The 18,773-nt window shown below is 28.2% G+C and overlaps 5 protein-coding genes across 8 annotated transcripts in view; 3 read left to right on the top strand and 2 right to left on the bottom strand.

Moving 5' to 3' along the window:
* The first annotated feature begins 4 nt into the window (after nt 1-4).
* On the top strand, nt 5-1,116 carry LOC126923841 (protein PFF0380w-like). Its single transcript, XM_050737736.1, has 2 exons — nt 5-403; nt 507-1,116. The coding sequence occupies exons 1-2, from the start codon at nt 5-7 to the stop codon at nt 750-752; spliced, it is 645 nt and encodes a 214-aa protein (XP_050593693.1). The 3' UTR covers nt 753-1,116.
* Nucleotides 772-1,854, bottom strand: LOC126923845 (U3 small nucleolar ribonucleoprotein protein IMP3). The gene is made up of 4 exons (XM_050737741.1): nt 1,711-1,854; nt 1,311-1,625; nt 1,135-1,207; nt 772-1,049 (listed from the first exon to the last, which is right to left on the bottom strand). Exons 1-4 carry the CDS (start codon nt 1,845-1,847, stop codon nt 1,026-1,028), a joined length of 549 nt encoding a protein of 182 aa, XP_050593698.1. The 5' UTR covers nt 1,848-1,854; the 3' UTR covers nt 772-1,025.
* Nucleotides 1,855-2,168: 314 nt separating this feature from the next.
* On the top strand, nt 2,169-2,732 carry LOC126923853 (small integral membrane protein 8). The gene is made up of 2 exons (XM_050737752.1): nt 2,169-2,293; nt 2,404-2,732. The coding sequence occupies exons 1-2, from the start codon at nt 2,192-2,194 to the stop codon at nt 2,557-2,559; spliced, it is 258 nt and encodes an 85-aa protein (XP_050593709.1). The 5' UTR covers nt 2,169-2,191; the 3' UTR covers nt 2,560-2,732.
* Nucleotides 2,548-7,025, bottom strand: LOC126923820 (aspartate aminotransferase, cytoplasmic). The gene is made up of 6 exons (XM_050737700.1): nt 6,642-7,025; nt 6,021-6,311; nt 5,694-5,950; nt 5,321-5,598; nt 5,094-5,236; nt 2,548-5,007 (listed from the first exon to the last, which is right to left on the bottom strand). Exons 1-6 carry the CDS (start codon nt 6,751-6,753, stop codon nt 4,841-4,843), a joined length of 1,248 nt encoding a protein of 415 aa, XP_050593657.1. The 5' UTR covers nt 6,754-7,025; the 3' UTR covers nt 2,548-4,840.
* Nucleotides 7,026-7,520: 495 nt separating this feature from the next.
* Nucleotides 7,521-18,773, top strand: part of LOC126923793 (protein draper) — a 28,644-nt gene continuing 17,391 nt past the window's right edge. For 3 of the 4 annotated variants that reach the window (XM_050737615.1, XM_050737614.1, XM_050737611.1), the window contains exon 1: nt 7,522-7,691. The gene's annotated coding sequence lies outside the window, so the exon portion shown is untranslated. Of the gene's footprint in view, nt 7,692-18,773 lie in introns of all 4 variants that reach the window. The other variant, XM_050737613.1, reaches the window with a different exon arrangement.

Raw genomic sequence — 18,773 nt, 5'->3', positions numbered from 1 at the left:
CAAAATGGAGAATTCTTTTAATATTATAGAAGACGAAAATATTAACGAAGAATACTCTAGTTTTTGTTCTTCTTGCAATTCTCTCTTCCAATCTATACGTAGTATCGGAATACCATCTTTTCATGAATTAAATGATGAAAATAATATAATATCACAAATTGAAAAAGATGAAAACATTATAGAACATATCGATACGATAACTGAAGAAACTGGGAACGTAAATGAATATACGTCGAATATTAAAGAAAAAACATTTGTTAAAAATAACAACAATCCTACTAAAAATTCGGTGATACCAATGGAATTTCATACATATAGAAAACAAGAAACTAACAATAATAATGACAACAAAACTGACTACTCTGTAACTAAAAAGATAAAATATATCGAATTATTATATAAAGTAAATATAAATATTTATTATAGTTATTTCTATTAAATGTTTAAAATTCAAAAATAATTTAAACAATAACATAATTTCTAATAACGCAACATGCATTAATTAGGATTTACAAAAAAGAGAGAATTATGTTACCTTACCTGATGATAAAAATAAACCTTTCATATTGATGAAAAATAATTTGGACGATATATTTAATTATGAAATGCCAAAAACAAAAATATTAAAACTTACAAGGAAAAATTCATCAATAAAATATGTATCATCTAGTAATGATTATATTGTAGAAGATATTCTAAGTCATCGTAAAAAGATACTAAAAGTTATGAAATCAATATTATATCTTTGGTAAGTAATTAGTGATATACGAATATTTTCAAAGTTCTTAATTTATTGTTTCTTTTTAGTAATTACATGGATACAATTCGTGAAGTTATATTTCAAGAAATTCATATGAAACTCAAAAATGAATCTCAAAAATGTCAGAAAGCAGTTCTTAAGGACAATTAAGTTCTATAGATATTAATTAAATGATTTATTGAACATATAATTATTTTTTACGTATGAGAATTTTAGTAGTAGTTATTAGAATTAAGAAATTTTGGTTTTAATATCTTTAATAGATTCATGCCATATCAAAATCATCTCTCTGTAACAAAACAATACATAAAGTAAATGAATACGTTAAATCTAAGTAAATATAAAATACTATAGAATATGGATTTATTACTTACAGCATCATTGTATTCCAATATATGTTTCTTAATAGCAGACGTATCTACCCAAGTGACAAAATCTTCCAAATTCCTAGAAAATAATATTTACAAGAATTATTGTCACGTATGTCAATTATGGGCTGATTGCTTTATTTTGTTTATTTATATTATTAAAAAATATTTATATTTAATACCTTGTTACCAGAAATGCTGGATCTTTTACAACTTCTATGCCAACTCTAACATGACCTTGTTCTATTAATTGTGTTGCAATTTTTAAATTTTGGCTCATTTTATTTCGCACCATAATAACTGGCAATCGTCTTTTGCAAAACGAACTTGCACTCACTTTTTGTGTTAGTGACAAATCCCATTTTGTATTTATAAGTCCCATTATATATAACTTTTCCAACAATAATGCACTCTGTTCTATTCGAAATGGATGATCTGCATCAATTTCTTTAATTTTTTCCCCTAATTCACGAATTTCCCGTGATAGCTTATTATACCTGAAATAATTAAAAATTTATTATTTGTTTAACGTAAGAATATAGTACAATCGTTATTTAATTAGTAATGTAATAATGGACTTACTTCGTATAATCTTCCCTTTTTTGTATTCGATAACGTTTCAAAATTTTCACTTCGTGTAGATTATTATCTGCTTCCCATGATATAAAATCAACCTTTTTCAGCAACTTCTGTTCGTGATATTTTAATTTTCGTACCATGATGAAGCAATTGTTATAGCTATCACGTATAGGACACCTTGAATATACTTTGTTTTTATAGAGAGGTTAGAAGGTTAGAAGAGGTTAGAAGAGGTTAGAAGTTCATATAAAAGGAGGCCAGATCGTCATTTATTTATATAATATTAAAGATGATCAAATATATCATCTTATATTAATTTAAGTAGGTAGAGACCACTCTTTAAATATTTTTAAGAAGAAAGATATAATGATCACAAATTAAAACACATCATATATTCTCTTTTATTCAATGATTAAAAAGGTTAGATGTAGTAATTAAGAGTTAAGACTGATATTTGTTAGGTTTTATGACATAATAATTAATAATGGATAAGAAAAATCATAAAGCAGAACCTGGAGATGGCTTACGCTCCTTGAAGAGTACAATGTTATTTCGTGCAATTAATTACGAATTATATGTTAGACCGGTAAGATTACGCAAAAAATTAAAAATATTAATGGAATTATAAAAATCAATATGTCTAACTGAATATAAATATATAGTAATAAAATTAGAATAATTAAATTTATTTTCCAGAATAAAGTAATAATGATTTTTGGAGCTATTGCAATGTTCAGTTGTATAGGATATATGGCTTATATGCGACGTAATTCTGATAATACAAAATATCTTGCAGTTACATCTGATGGGTCAATTGATTCAAAAAAAAAAACATCAAAGTGGACAATGTAATTTGCTACATTTTATATGCATTAATAACAATTATATGTTTAAGAATTTACATTACATAAAATACACAATTATTATTTATATATTCTTTATTTCAATACTAATTGCTAATTAGTTATTACTCCTTTTCTGTGTATATTTCAGTGATATGTAAATAAATGTACTTAACAATTTAACATCTCCTGTTAAAAGTAGTCTGCTGGACCATTCATATTTTTCAATTCTTATTATATTTAAAATTTAAAACTCATATAAATGCACATTAGTGTAATATTATTTGGTAATATTTATAAGTTCAGCAAAATTATATGTTTTATAAAATATGAGTTGCTTTCTGTATTACATTTATTTTATATAAATACATAGAAAATTAACTTTTTCATTGTATATTCAAGTTATTTTGGCAGTATATAGATAGTTCAAAATTTAAAATATAGTTAGGTATGCTACAATGAACAATTTTTATACATACAATTTTGATGTTACAACGAATGCAGAAAAATATCATCTAGATATACATATTTTAAAATACGCTAGGAAGTATAGATGCTATGGAACAAAATCCTAAAATTAATTATGTTCATTCTACCATACCCCGTTATAATTTGTATGAAAATTTAAGGATTCTGAATTTGGTCCAGATTCTTGAACAAGGTGAGTTCGAAGCTTAAATTACATAACAATGTGTACTAAAAATATATGTATATATTTTTAAGTGTATATATATGTATATATTGATTTATATGTAAATATTACAAATGTATATAATTTTTCTTTATTTGATTTATAAATGTTAAATGTATTATATTTAATATATAGAAATTTTAAAAAATTTATTACATGCATTGAATTTTAAAAATCAAAATTTTTTAGAATACTTGGAAGTGAAATACAGAACGTTATTATGATACACTAATTATATGCTTTATCGATTTCTGTTGAAATCTCTATTTTTCAAGTTGTATAAGTTTTAGACTACTGGAAGCATTTAGTATACAAAAAATACATTTTACTTCTTATATAGCAGAAGAGGTTATAGCATCTATATTAAACGGAAGTTATATACTTTTTCTACAGCATTTCTTTGTTTCTTATATTCATTTCTTATAGACATTTACTATAAGAATACAACTGACTTCAATTCTACATACAAAAAATATAGTGTTTCAATTTGCTTTTATAAGCATGGAAAACCATAATAGAACAAGATAGTAAACAGGAACTAACTGTAGTAATAGATTGCATTGAGTTATAATAATTTCGGATATTAATTTCTGTAAATAAACCGCTTATTATTAAAATAATAGAAGCCCTATTGTTATTTTTAGATTTTAAGTTTTATCAGTCATCAATATTTTCGTTAATAAATTGTATTTATATATATTAATTTATTGTTAAAGATATGGTATGTACTGAATATAAGATACTATATAAAGATAATATCTTATAACGCATACTCGTTGATAGAAAAATTGTGTTTAAAAAATATCCTTGGAAATACGTAAAAAATATTTCCATTTTTATCTATAACAAGGATAATTACTTAGAATGTAAAGTAGTTTTAAAAATTTGGTCTCATTTACTAACAATATCACTGATATGATGTGTATATGTATATATAGTTCTGAAATTATTTACAAGATTATTGTTACATATGATAATTTCAAACTTTAGTTTTCTATGTAGTGTATATGATTTGTAACCATCTCTTTAACAAGGGTTTTAAAAAACTCTTGTTCATATTAGTTAAAGAATAACATTATTTGAAAGCAGAGCTTATTAATGAGCTTCTTAATTATATTAAGATTGTAAAATGCATTAAAAAATCATTTATATCAAAATGAACTTCTATTGTAAATATTTCTTATTTCCCTACAAACTATTAAGCTCAATGAAAATTATTTTAATAATAAGCGATTGCACTAACACATGTATTAAAATTTGGCAATTCATAATACTTTGTTGATACTTTGTACTTTCATAGACAAGGCGATTCCTAACAAAATGGTTCAATTTCTGTACGAAATAAAATTTACAATTTATAAATGTATAAACAGTAAAATTTTTTAAAACAGAGAAATTTTTGACTAAATAAACATTGTGATGAATTATATTAAGCGGAAAAATTATAACAAAAACGTACCAAAAAATACCGATATAGTACATTTTTATAATTCTAATATAACTTCAATGCATATAAAATATTGCCATATTTTAACGATCTTCTCAATACTCCAATAACAATTTATACTTATTATGATACGATATCTAATCATCCAACCTTCTACTTGCATGAACAACTTTCCTTATTTTGTGGATACAGTAGAACAGTCTCGTAAATCGCACTTGCCACATAATCTAAGTTAGATTCATTGAGTCCACATATATTTATTCTACCGCTTCGCAACATATAGATATGGTAATTATTAATTAAACACTCAACTTGTCTCTCTGAAATGATGATTAGTAAGAGTCATTAGTAAGATAATGATGAGATATAGAATAAATATGACAAAATGGTTTCATTGAGTACTTACCTGTAAGACCTGTATAAGAAAACATCCCAATTTGTTGAGTAATATGTTCCCAATTACCTGGAGTTCCTTTCTGAACTAATCTTTGATACAAACTCATTCGCATTTCCTTTATTCTTTTGGACATTGTGAGAATATGATCTTTCCTGAAATATTTTGATATTTCAACTTAGGGATTTTAAACATGTATTGTAAAACGAATTAAATTAATTTTATCCTTTACACCATACCATTGTTTATAGAGGTCTGGATTCTGCAACACAGTTGCAACTATTCTTGCTCCATGATTAGGTGGATTACTATACATTCCTCGAACAATCAAAGTTAACTGAGACTTAACCTGGGCTAATTCCTTTGTATTAGACATAACAACTACCATATTTCCAACTCTTTCATTGTACAAGCCAAAATTTTTGGCAAAGCTTTGTGAACACATGAATTCTATTCCACGTTCTGCAAATAATCTTACTGCATATGCATCTTTATCTAAATCACCAGTTGCAAAACCCTATAATAAAATCTTTTTTAAAATTATTTCTTTTATATTACTCTTAAAATTATTCTACTCTAAAAATAGAGAATAATATATATTATTTATAATACCTGATAAGCAGTATCGAAAATTGGGAAAAGTTTTTTCTCTTCTATTACATCTCCTATCTTGGCCCATTGCTCAGGAGTTGGATCACATCCAGTAGGATTATGTGCACATGTATGGAGAATAATTACAGCATTTTCTGGAGCATCTCTAAGATCTTTAAGCATTCCTTCTATATCAACACTACGAGTTTCTGGATTCCAATATGTATATTCACATGCTTTTTTAAACCCTCCATTTACAAACACAAGTTTATGATTCTCTATATATGTAATATATATTAAATGGAGTGAATGTTTATTTTATTGCTTGAAAAATCTATTGACACTTACCCCAAGTCGGTTTACTGTAATAAAAGGTATCATAGTGTAGAACGTGACTTAAAAATTCAGCTATAATACGTAATCCTCCAGTACCAGATAATGTTTGAATGCCAAAAGCACGACCTTGTGCAATAATAGGAGAATCCGCACCCAGTAACATTCTTGTTGCTGCTTGGCTGAAAGCATCCAATCCCAGGACTGGAAGATATTCATGATTTTGCAATTCATCTGCAGCTAATGATTTTTCCACTTTTCGAACAACTGGTAATACCCAAGGTTTTCCTTCAGATGTACGATAAGCTGTAAATATAAATTTATCATAATTTTCGAGAATTATTTCGAGTTATTTAATAATCTCGTATCATTGTTCATTGCTCAAATAACGATTAAACTTTATTACAGCTATACATTCATATTTGTGAGATACGTTATATAATCATCAGATATTCTGGAGGTCATCCAAAAGCAGATTCATTACAATATGAAAGAAATACAAAAAAATTTCATCTCAAAGGTTGACATTTCATAGATATTTCAAATGTTTGTTTTTAAATTATTAAAGAAAATTTGTGCTATATTTACATTTGCTCTTTACGATACCAAATATGAAATGAAATATATGCAACATACCTCCTATAGATAAATTCACTTTTTTTTCGTAAGCATCTTCTATGAATGCTTTATGAAGTGCAAAAACTTCTATCGGAGGTCCTAGTTTTAATCCACTGAATCTCGTATTCATCTTCGGAACGTTTAAATATCGGATGATCAGATGTCTATGCAACGATGTAAAATGAACGTTAATCTGACTATGTCAATTTATATGGAATAACAAACACATTTACAAATCTTGTAATCGCTGTATGTGGGCAACGTTATTTGATTTTTAATGTTACATATTACGAATAATAATAAATTTCAAAGATCCACGTTTAATGTCATGAAAAACGACATAATGCAACAACTGCGCGAATTTCTGGCGCTAATGAATTTAAATTGACTTTGTACGTGGTATTTAACAGATGTGATGTTTAACATGCATTCATACACGTCAATTATATTCTATGTACAAATTTTATTTTCGAAATATAAGATAAATATTTTAAAATATATAAATAAATTATATATAGTCATAATTATAAACTATAGATATAAATAAAACAGAAAAAGTTTTTAATTATTCGTTGTTTAAAATATGCGAAACAACATTATGAATATTATGAATATTAAATTCTATATTCTCATATAAAAAAATATACATTATTTACAAAATATCAAAGAGTAAGGTTATATTTGTTTTTTAAAATAACTAAAATTGTATTTTAACAAGAAATTTTTTTACAAATTTCACTTAGATAAATGAAATATTGGAATTTCTGTTTTATCGATTAATCATTTTTACCGTTATGATCTTATTATTGCTGTAGAGGTCGCCAGTTTAAGTGTACCATTATTTGAACGCATAGATGTGTAGTTTGGTCGATGCACAAGTATGCAACACAAGACACGATTGGCAAGTAGCAGCGGCATACATTCTATTGTAGCTTAGTTTAGTCGAAAGCTGAAGAGTGAGGTATATACGTCGCGTGTTAGTTGCTGTGCTAGTTATTACGTTTTTTTCTGTTGCATTTTTTGTGTCCATGGCTGTATACTATCAAGCTACAAAAAAACCATATCAGAGTAAGTAAAAACGCGAATTAAAAACATTTATCTTATTACAGTTTATCTTTCCGATTATAATTAAACATTTTAAAGGGATGCTGTGTGTTATCGCGATAGCACTGTATCTACAACGTTTTCATGAAAACTGTTCTTCGCATTAATCATAATTTAATTTTTTAAAGTAGATGATATTACTTCATTTAATCATAGTTCTCAATCATTTAGTCACCGTCATAAAGATTGTTAATATATTGCATAGAAATAATGTGAGCTCTATATCGAAAGATTAATACAGTTATTATTAACGAAGTAAATCTTGTAGTATCGTGACGTAACTGTATTTGTCGAAATGAACTCATAATTTGATTTTATTATTAAATGGAACATTATATTTTTCTAATGTATGTACTATTTGTTAAAATTGTTATTCTCTGTTATTCTCTTCTCTGATAATATTTAAGATAAACAAACAATAATGTTTGTTGAGATATTTGACAAAATTTCTCTGTTGTCAAATTCGGCTAAATTTGGAATATTGGATCAACAGGTTTTACTTATTCTCTTTCGTTGCTTCGTCTCAACATAAGCAGGTCAAACATGAAATGAAGTGTGAAAAGAGAGCAGATGAGGCGCTGAAATGTATAACTTTTGATAAATTGACGGTCATCTTGGAATTAGTATTTTGTGGTCTATATTTAGCTTCTTCACGGATGTAGTTTTGAAATTTTTAAATATTTGTGGGAAGACAGAAAAAACTATATATTTCTATTGTCTTTCCACGCTCCATTTTATATTTGACCTCCTTATGTTAAGATGAAACGAGAAAAGTTTATTTTAGTAAAATGAATTAATTTTTGTTTGTGTTATGTATTGCAATAAATATTAAAATTAAGGTTAGTAGATGCTGTTAACATATAATAAAATTTAATTGTTTTGTTCTCCATGATTATACATGTATATGTATATATATAACAACACGCTCCAGAAACAGGAATATATCTTCACATTGCATAAGCGTAATGTTAATTGGTGGGAAAAATAATTCCCATGAAAGTGTTAATGGCAGCTTCGATGCTATATGTCTTTAATATGTATTTGAATTATGATTCAATCTGTCGATAACGACTTGTATCGAACGTTTTATTGATACACGTCATTGATACATTGATTAGTTAGACATATTCATTAGCAGAATGACATTATAATAAAAGGCGGCAAAGATCCAAAAACATTCACATCAATCGATCGTAATTGAGCGATTATAATCAAATATATTTCAAAATTTTGAATTTAGGACATTGCACATTCTTTTGGCATCGTATTCTGGTAAACATGCGTTCGCGTTAAATCATCTTTAATTCTGGGGTTTTTTTATATTAAAACCTGCACAGCAGAATTTTGCTGTATATTTTCAATGAGTCAAAGGCAAGGTATTACTCTTGAAAATATGTAATCGGAAATACATTGTAAAAAATACATTGTAAACATTTTCTCATATGAAGTAAATAAATATCCTATGACATTGTTAAGTCACAAAATATAAAAGAGGTATAGAAAAAGATTATATCATTAATAGTGCTTAGTACATTTATTACCAGATGGCGTGACATTTTTCATAGCGTCTTTTTTAGCTTTTGATTTCCAAATATAGATCATTAGTTTATTTATGGTAAAGTATTATATTTGGTAGAGTTAAAATACATTGCAACAGGAGCATTCTGTTTCTCGGAGAAAGAACAATGCTTTCGTTATTAGCAAAGCATAGTATTAGTTATATAATACATACATATATGAGAATGTTCTTTACATACAGAAAATGGTTTAGTATATGGCTATATTCGGCACATGAATTGTACGCAAATTCTTGGAATTAAGATTACAAAGGATCTTAGTTAATAGTTGAACAATTTATTTAACATATGTAACATTTATTTTAATAAGATGCAATTTAATGTACTAATTGTTTTTCTGTATGCTATTCATAAATTATATATTTAATATATACATATACATTCAATATAATTTTACTTTTATTAACTTTCATGTAGTCAAATATATGTATATAAATGTAATAAATGTATGTATATATTATATATATAGCGTATCGCACTTTAGCATTTTAAATAGACCATTATATTTTTAAACGGAGGGGCCATAACATAACAATAACATATATTACTGTGACTGTCTTCTGAATTGATAGGCTCAGAAATTAATTAGGGTAGTATACGTATTACTGTAGTATCAAAGGAAAGCGAAAGACTTCACTTCCTGAAAATGGTGCTAGCCTTGATGAAAGGAAATGTGAAGAGAGAAGAAACATTTTGTCCGTATGGCTTTAGCTGAGAGCATCGTGCAATGAAAGCAGCTTTCGTATTGGTGGTTGCTTACGTGCGTACAATAAGGACCGGTCGCGATAACATACTCTTGTATAGGTTGCTCCAAAATTATCGACACATGTGTTTCATTGTTTAGTACAGTTTAGGAGAGTCGAACAGAAGCACTTACGCTTAAAAAGTTGACCAATTTATAATTGAAAATTTCTGTGTGTACGGAAGCTCAGCAAGTTTGAATAGTGTGTTTTCAAATTTGCGATAATATAATATAGTATGGGGATTATAGTAACACATATAGGGTTCATGAGGAGCGCACGAAAGCATCTTAATAAATTAAATTAGCTAATTTATAATTGGAAAATTTTCTGTGACAGAAATAGAGTACATACATAGTATAATGTTTCAAAGCTATAATATTATTTCATTAAAAGATATAATTTTTATGAAAATTATTTATATGTCATTATTAATATAAATCTTATTTATAAATAACGTTTTTATATTATATTATTATTACATATAACGTATTATTTATAAATAACGTTTTGTTGTGCCAACATATTTTGTCCTAACATCACCTTTGCTTCGACAAAGAGACTTTTAATGTTTTAGGAAAATCTTTAACATGAAATTGAAAATTTCAATTGAAATTTTATCATAGTTTCCTGGAAATTAAGAGATTTTTTGATGATAGAGAAAATACAATTATATGGGGAATGATTGAACGAAAAAATAGAGTAAAGAACGAAACAATGTTGAAGAGTTATGCAATTAATTGGAATCAATATTTTCAGCATATGTATAGCCTTCGTCAAATATTTGTAATCAGCATCAGCGTTCTAAATGTGTAATTTGATTCTACTGGCCTGCGCCGATTTTTTTGCAACCTGTTGCACTAATGATCGCGGAGGAATTTTGTGAAACTTGTTAAGTCTTGCGTGAATGGAAGGACGCCATAGAACGTATTGAGAGATATGCATATATATATATATGTTTTCTACGGTTAGGTTAGGCCGTTACTGAAAGTAGATAGAGATGTAAAAGATAAGTTATATTAGATTTGTTTTGTTTTAGAGCATTAAGAATCAATTTTTTGTTTAGTACATATTACATGCTTTCAATTTGTATTAGGTCAAACGAATTTCCCTTCAATATGTTTCTATTTGATTGAAATTAGAAAATTCTAAATGCAATTTAAGATGAGCAATAGATGATTAAATGGAGAATCAATTAATTTCATCTAGTGGATAATTTAATTTGTCGAATCGTTAATTCCTTTACTCGTGACTCGCCTTCTGTTAGTTGCAAAATTTTTTGTAGTACCAGATACGATATGACGTATTTGATAAACGCATACTAGATTTTCTTGACTGCGCTTGAAATTCAAAGTAACAGGAAATTTTATATTTTGAAGATACTAACTGGGTTTAACTGATTCAGCGTGGATCGTGTAGTATCATGTTCCGATAATTTAGCAAATGAGATCACAATGTAAAATAAATGAAACAGAAGACATGAAGCTCGAGTATAGAGAAAAATTCTATTTTTAAATATTTCAAACGAAATCAAGATTATTTCGAATAATTTGTCTATAGACCGATCCCTTTGTTTAGAAAACGATCCCTAGCATAATTTTAATATTTAAAAATAATTATCCTTCAAAAATCGATTAATTATAAATATCGTTAGTATTTAATACAGAAACTCGATCTTGTTTATCTTAAGAAAACAAAAGAAAAAAAGCGAAATGAATATTATTCTACAAAAATCATAAAATTGAATATATAATTTGCGAAGTGAATAACTTTTATTGTTTGGTAAAAACAATATCGAAATATAATACGATAAAAATTATTTCTTGTTCCGAGTTAAATTAATAGAAGTAATTAATAGAAATCTCAAAATTACTTTCATTTTATTTTATTTTAATTAGATTGTAAGTTTTGCGTCTTTTATCGTAGCAATGGTAGTTGAGACGGGTTTGATGAACGATAATGAAGGTTATTGAAGGCCAAAGAAGGTCATAAAGCCTTCTGGTAACAAAAGGTTACTTCAATTAATGAAATTTATTAATTAAGACGCATTAATTAGATTAATCATCAGAGGAATTAAATATTTACGTTATGATTATGCAGATAATATTGTTAATAGATAAAGTGATTAATGCATACTATGTCTTAACCAAAAGTTTTAACCAAAAAATATTTTTACACTTTTAAAATCATGACGGAATTTATTGTACTATTAATTAATTTATCAAATACATTTATATAAGTATTTTTACTTATAGTTATTTATATTGATTTGTTTCTACTTGGTTTATAATTTGTAAGGATGATATTTCATGAAATTGTTCTATATTATTAAATTATGCAGTCTAGAACGTTGTTTACAAAATTAATTAGTAATACAATAAATCCTGGCATAATTTTGGAACTTTAGGATTACCCCTTGAATGAATCAAATTTAAAAAGGGAAAAAGAGATCGTGGGAAATAAAATCATTTGATTAATATATCTTATACCGAAGGAAAAGAATACTATTTTCTTCATAATAATAAATCTATTAATCCAGTCTGACAGAAACATACGCATCAATTTATCAGAACTATATCTTTCTCTTCTTTGTCCTTTTTGCATATTAATCCTCCTTGAGTCATAAATAATTCCGCCTCTTTGTCCCGTTCAATTATTTGTTTTTCACGTTCGAGCCTCCTTCTAGTACGGTTCCTCGAACAATGAGTTTCTGTTCAGAGACACATCGTTGTGGTCATTGTTCGAGGATAATCGCAAAAGCAAAGGTGACTCTCTTCGTTTATCGATAAAAGAATGCATGAGAAAGAATAAAAGGTCCAAGGACAGACGGACGCGACGATTTTGATGGAATACCAAAGTCCCAGTTCGATTCTTTTTGTCATTGTTCCTCTTGTGCTTTCGTCTACTTTCGGTCGTATTTTATTGGAAGATCAGCGTTCCTGTCGTTCAAACTTATTGTGGAACTTCATTAGTCTTTTAATAAGTATTTCGCAGATGAAAGTACAGAAGATTATTGGTATTTGAGATTTAAAATTAGAATCTTAGATAGATTTGTATAGGATGAATGTTTGTTTCGAAGATTTATGAAGGTTTGTGATGATTTATAAATATCGAAGAGAATATGGTCAAGATTACGTGACAGAAGTTATATAAATCACGGATTCGTAAAACTTGATGGGATGTATTGTAATAGATAATTACGTGTACCGTGGTTAGTGGAAATTAATATATAGATATAATATAGCTTTGGTGGCTTTCGTGATGATCGAAGTGTAATTAGTAACTTGGGTTTGTGCTTTAGCAAGTGCGTAAATATTTTTCTTTGAATCTTTTACTATAACGATTTACCTCGTTTCTGTAGTAAAAATTATTAAGTTGTTCGTTCTTATTATAATAATATGTAAATTAAATTTAGAACCCTAAGCTTTTTAAATTTTCATTTTTAGGATCTAAGTCCTTAGGAACTTTGGTTCTGCGATGTTTTCTAGCCCTTAGATTTTCACGTTTTAAGTTCCTTTTAGAGCGAGAGTTCTAGATCTCAATTTTTAAATTTTTTATTCTAACCCTTAGATTTTAAAGCCTTAGTTCTAGATTCTACCTTTTCGGTTCCATATTTCACTGTTTCGACCCTATATCCTGAATATTAGGTTCCAAATCTTTAATTTTATATTTAGGTTTCAAAATTTAGGATTTTTAAATCGTAGATTCCACTTTTTAAGATTCATCTCCTCTGCCTTACAAAGCAAACAACTAGATTTCTTTATTAGGCCTACATTTGTAAATTGTAGTTCCCAAGCTTTAAATTCTAAATAAGCCATAGCTTTTAAAAGTTCTATGTTCTAGATTCTCTGTTCTACATTTTGCTTTTCACATATCAGCTTTCAGATTCTAGGTTTTAGATTTTAAGACTTAAAACCTATAATTGTTATGTCCCAGTTTTTAAATTTTAGATTTTATGTTTCCAGGCTTAAAATCTAGGTTCTGAGTTTTAAATTTCGAATTTTATATCTTTCGAGAGCCGTAGGTTTTTTTTATTCTAAATCGTTTTCAACATCAAAATTTATGCAGATATAACACGCTACTACTAGTCACAAACACTTTTTATCCAGGGTTAATCAATGGGTATTATTAAACATATGTTCGTCCTATGCGCAAAGCGAATATCTGGGTCGTGTAGCGAACATTTTGCGTTCCATATACACTGTATAGTTGTAGCGAAAACATTTCAAAGTTCGTGCAATACAAGGTTCCTCTGTGTTCTTCAAGCATAACACTTAATAAAACTCCTCCATGACATTCTTTATTCTTCATTCCTTAAATAAATTCTCAACCTCTCTCCAATTTCAATAAAGTCATCCTTGAAATAATCTGTCGTTAAATTCCATTTACAATGTAATAGTACAAAATACATTTATAATGTTTGTTAATAAAATGGAAAAAATTATTCACGAAAAACTTTTGGCAAGTTAAAAATTATTTTATACTTTTCACGGAAAACTTTTCTTATTCTTGTAAAAAAATATTCAAAATGTTTGTGACATCTTTTAACGAGATAAGAAATATCCTTTAATGAAAAAAGCTTTAAGAACTTAAAAGTTATTTCATAACTTTTTTAACGAATTACGTTTGTGATAAGATCTTTAGTAAACAAATTTTTTCTAATTAACGCTATACATCTTCTAAATGGAGAATATTCGATCGTTTTGTTCGCTGCAAGAATTCGCATAAACAAGGACAAGATCGTTTTCTTTGGCAAGATGCAGCATTTCTCGTGAGTTAGTAGTCGCGTGAACTGCAAAGATATAGTGAATGAATCGATACAGAACTGCGGCTGGCTGTTGCCGCAATTGATATGCTCCATAAAACACACACAGTCGCAGCACTCGGTGGTCAAGGATTTTTGCTGTAGCAGTATGAAAAAAAAAAAAAAAATAAATTGTATCGGATATTGAATAAGAAAATGGAGGCATAATTAAAATAATCTTGCACTAGTAAATTGTTCTTACTCATTCAAATCCAACATTCAAATTGAGAAAAAATTTTTTTTTTTTGTGTTTATTTTGCTCTCATTGTATACATTAATCGATTTTTTTATGGAAATTAATTAATTGAGATAGAATGAAAAGATAAAGTTAGTAATTATCTGCATGATTAATGGTTTTCTTATTAACTTACTAATGAGGATGAAAATATAGATAGATTTATCAATTAGAATTTTTTATGGATGGTATTAAATTCATTTTGTTCTCTGGTGATAATATTATCAGAAATATTTTTGATATAATAATGGACATTTATAGCAGTTCTTCCTCCTACTATCTTCTATGTATCGCATTACATTTGTTTAAAAATATATCCTATTGCAACCGGGTTATTTTCACTTTTATTCATTTTATTCTAATGGGTATCATTGGATCGTAGAAAATCTTCAATTTGGATTACTTTAATTTATCTTAATTTGCATTCTGCAGAATGCATTACGTAAAATTAAAGCACATTTCTACGGAATCCTAATATTCTAATCCTTTGCAGCGTATTCAATTAGCAGAAGCATCTGCATCCCAAGAATGCATCTCACAATGGGTTCACCATTGAAAAATGCAGAGTTCATAATCTTCACTATTCTTTTCCGCTTTCAAAACACGATTAATAGCTACGATAAATATAAAAATCTACGCTTGAAACTCTCATAAGCAATTGAGGAAAGAAAATACAAGAGTTTTATTAATTTACTATCCTTTAAAAACCTTACTACCATATCACTATCATTTAAAAACGTATTCGAGGTGCATGCCCATTTGGAATGGAAATCAAAACTCGCACACCGGATAATCACCAAGTGAGCTGCACGATTTTTCTTACATAATCGGACCACGAGGAGGTAGATAGAAGTGAAAGCCCACACTGACTATACAACTGGACAGGGCAGGTATATCATTTTTTCTCCATTTCGATAGTGTCGTTCCTTTGTTAGATAATCGGCGAACGAATTACGTGCACGCGAAAAGTAGCAGGTTCGTAAACGTTGCCTGTCGCAGTACTATGACACGCTTATGTCATGCAGAACTTCTGACCCCTGCGGCAATGTAAAATTATAAAATAGTCCGTAAGTGGAAGTTTAAGCGGCAATCTCTTGACTTATCGCTGGTCTTCTTTTGAACACTACGGTACTCTATTGTTTGAAAATGAGATTGGAATTTTGACGACACTTTGTGTAACGTTTTTACGTCTTTGGCAAAGAAGAGTTGTTGAAAAATTTCTTCTCTGACTAATAGATTGCGGGTTCTTATGCATATTTAGCATTTATTATAATGTTTGGTAGGTAAAACAAATGACTGCTTGGATCCTATTCCTTTCTTTCCCATTAATTGCTTTATAAATGCTTAGTACTGTATTTATTAATCTAGTCTAATATAATTAATCTAATATATTCATTAATATCATAAAATCTAGAAAATTTCTTTATAAAAGCATGAATTTGCGCAAATAATCGCAGTCTAAGTATTTGGAAACCTACCGCAGGGAAGTTTTATGTTCGTATGTTATGTGTTATATGAAACATTTTGAAATTTTATTATATAACACTTGTAATGTATTCGTAAATAGAATCCACAAGTGTTCTAATATTTTTCTGAGCTTATGTACGCATTGATAAAACATTTTACAAATCTGTCTGTTAACGTGTCGTAAATTCGTGACTAGCCAGAATGTTGTGCGACTCGATTTTTATGAAGCATTTCCTGTACTCTAATGAGCAGCGTCGAGAGCTGACTTCCTCGTTTTCAGTTGCCAAACTCTATCAAATGTTTACTTCTATGTAATTCGAATAAAAAGAAAGAAAAGGAAAAAGAAAATATTGTATATATTATTATATAAATATCACTGGTTACTATTATTTATTATAGTTAACTTCTTTTTCAGTTTTCTTATATCTTCTATTAGATTATAGTTTACCACAGTTGTAATAATATATTATTACCATTAACAATTTTTTTTAGTCATTATTTCCATCGTTAGATTGTGGATGTTTATGTAAATTAAAAAAGTAACTCAACTGGTATCGTTGGATAGACAACCATATAGAAAATATAAATTAGTTTATGTTAGACTTTTGTTAGGTTACTTAATTATGTGGAATTTTCATCTATACTCTGTATTTTATGCGATTAATGTTATCGGTGAATGAGATACATAAAAGCGTTTATGAAATAATCGATAGAGGAAATTGAATTGAAAATAATTCTGTTGAGAAATATTAATAATGAATGTAGCAGTTATCTAATCTTTATTTTTATTTGTAGTAGACCCCAGTTATAAGCGGTGTGCTACGATATTTTTGTTATATCTCACCCACAGACACGGACAACCGTGATTAGATTAAGGATCCTGTGGTGTAAAAATCGTAGTTCATTGATCGAAGAAATTTATTTTTATTTTTGGACGTCATAATTATTCATTTCTACGTATCTTTTTCTAATTTTTCCACATACGTACGTACAATAATAATACAATCTTTTTCCTTTTTTTAGATGTAATTCTCATTTATTTGTTACTCGTTAGAAGATAACATTATACAAACACACACACCTAAAATAAAATATCGTCGATATTTTACTCCTTCTTAATCAGTAATGTAAGTGTTTATTTCTTTAGTCACTTATTTATTTACGATTAATTTGTTTGCAGTAGAAAGCCTTCCTCTCCCTGTAAGAAATGAATTAAATGCTGATAATTTACAAATCACCACTTTCTCTGTATCTTACGTAAAGTACAAGTTATAAGTTAAAGTACAAGTTTGATATGCAACTGATATTTAGTCAATAGATATAATAAAATCAGTAACTTGCAAAAATTCTTGCAAAAACACGAAACATGATTACTTTTTGTTCTAAAATAATTATAAAATATATTATAAGATACATTTTGATTTAATCAAACATAAACAGAATTTTCAAGTCTAAATTGTTAGAGCTAGTACACGTGTACTCAACAGACATTCAAAATCGAGAAAATGAATTTTAATTACACCGAACTTAGTGCATGAAAAAATTCATTGCATGGTTAACAAAAACTTACATTAAAAAGAAAGAGTGTAATTGCATCTTTCCGGTCCACCGTTACATGATTATCATACCATTCAACTTTTTTTCCTACAGTTTTTTTCCTATCGACTTCAAGATATGACTCGGCCCAATTGCGTAACGTACTCTGTATATCAAATTTACTCCATAATCATCAAGCCACGATGACAACATGCAAATTACTTCGCAGAAACAATTAAGTTTTCGATGAAGACAGAACTAAACGTTTCATCCATTTGTGGTTTTGTCTTTTGTTTTAAAACTGTGATCATTAGAAGAAACAACCACGTTTATATGACGCTCGATGATGCACATCCCGCGTAGACAAATGATAACTCTGACGCGTTTTATCTGGAGCTCGCTACACATCCTGTGACTCACGTATATACCAGTCGTTACGACCCTGAAACTCTTCTTTCGTTTCATTTTTATTCCTTTTTCTCTTTCTTTTCGCTTTTTTTGCCCGCCCTATAAACGAATTAACTCCCTTTTATGGTAGAAGGGTCGAACCCTCTTTTTCACGCGTTCTGCCCGCAGTTTGCCTGTACTGTTAGGCTCGTTACGGGTCCCGTTTCTGTACAGGCCGTGCTCGTTTTCATAGTTTAATGGGATTATTTGTACGTTCGATCGTGGGACGCGTCGGCGGAC

This window comes from Bombus affinis, chromosome 14 (genome assembly GCF_024516045.1).
Source record: "Bombus affinis isolate iyBomAffi1 chromosome 14, iyBomAffi1.2, whole genome shotgun sequence".
In the NCBI taxonomy this organism is placed as follows: Eukaryota; Metazoa; Arthropoda; class Insecta; order Hymenoptera; family Apidae; genus Bombus; species Bombus affinis.
This window is presented reverse-complemented; position numbering and strand designations above follow the sequence as displayed.

What these genes read in the sequence shown, in the direction of transcription:
- LOC126923820 (XM_050737700.1), bottom strand. Translation starts at nt 6,753, where the DNA reads ATGAATACGAGATTCAGTGGATTAAAACTAGGACCTCCGATAGAAGTT. An exon ending in TTACAGTAAACCGACTTGGG is followed by an intron (nt 5,951 to 6,020) that starts GTAAGTGTCAAT and finishes TTACATATATAG; the next exon opens with AGAATCATAAACTTGTGTTT. An exon ending in TTCTTATACAGGTCTTACAG is followed by an intron (nt 5,008 to 5,093) that starts GTAAGTACTCAA and finishes TCATCATTTCAG; the next exon opens with AGAGACAAGTTGAGTGTTTA.
- LOC126923853 (XM_050737752.1), top strand. Translation starts at nt 2,192, where the DNA reads ATGGATAAGAAAAATCATAAAGCAGAACCTGGAGATGGCTTACGCTCC. An exon ending in ACGAATTATATGTTAGACCG is followed by an intron (nt 2,294 to 2,403) that starts GTAAGATTACGC and finishes TTTATTTTCCAG; the next exon opens with AATAAAGTAATAATGATTTT.
- LOC126923841 (XM_050737736.1), top strand. Translation starts at nt 5, where the DNA reads ATGGAGAATTCTTTTAATATTATAGAAGACGAAAATATTAACGAAGAA. An exon ending in ATATCGAATTATTATATAAA is followed by an intron (nt 404 to 506) that starts GTAAATATAAAT and finishes TGCATTAATTAG; the next exon opens with GATTTACAAAAAAGAGAGAA.
- LOC126923845 (XM_050737741.1), bottom strand. Translation starts at nt 1,847, where the DNA reads ATGGTACGAAAATTAAAATATCACGAACAGAAGTTGCTGAAAAAGGTT. An exon ending in AAAAGGGAAGATTATACGAA is followed by an intron (nt 1,626 to 1,710) that starts GTAAGTCCATTA and finishes TAATTATTTCAG; the next exon opens with GTATAATAAGCTATCACGGG. An exon ending in CCAGCATTTCTGGTAACAAG is followed by an intron (nt 1,208 to 1,310) that starts GTATTAAATATA and finishes ATTATTTTCTAG; the next exon opens with GAATTTGGAAGATTTTGTCA.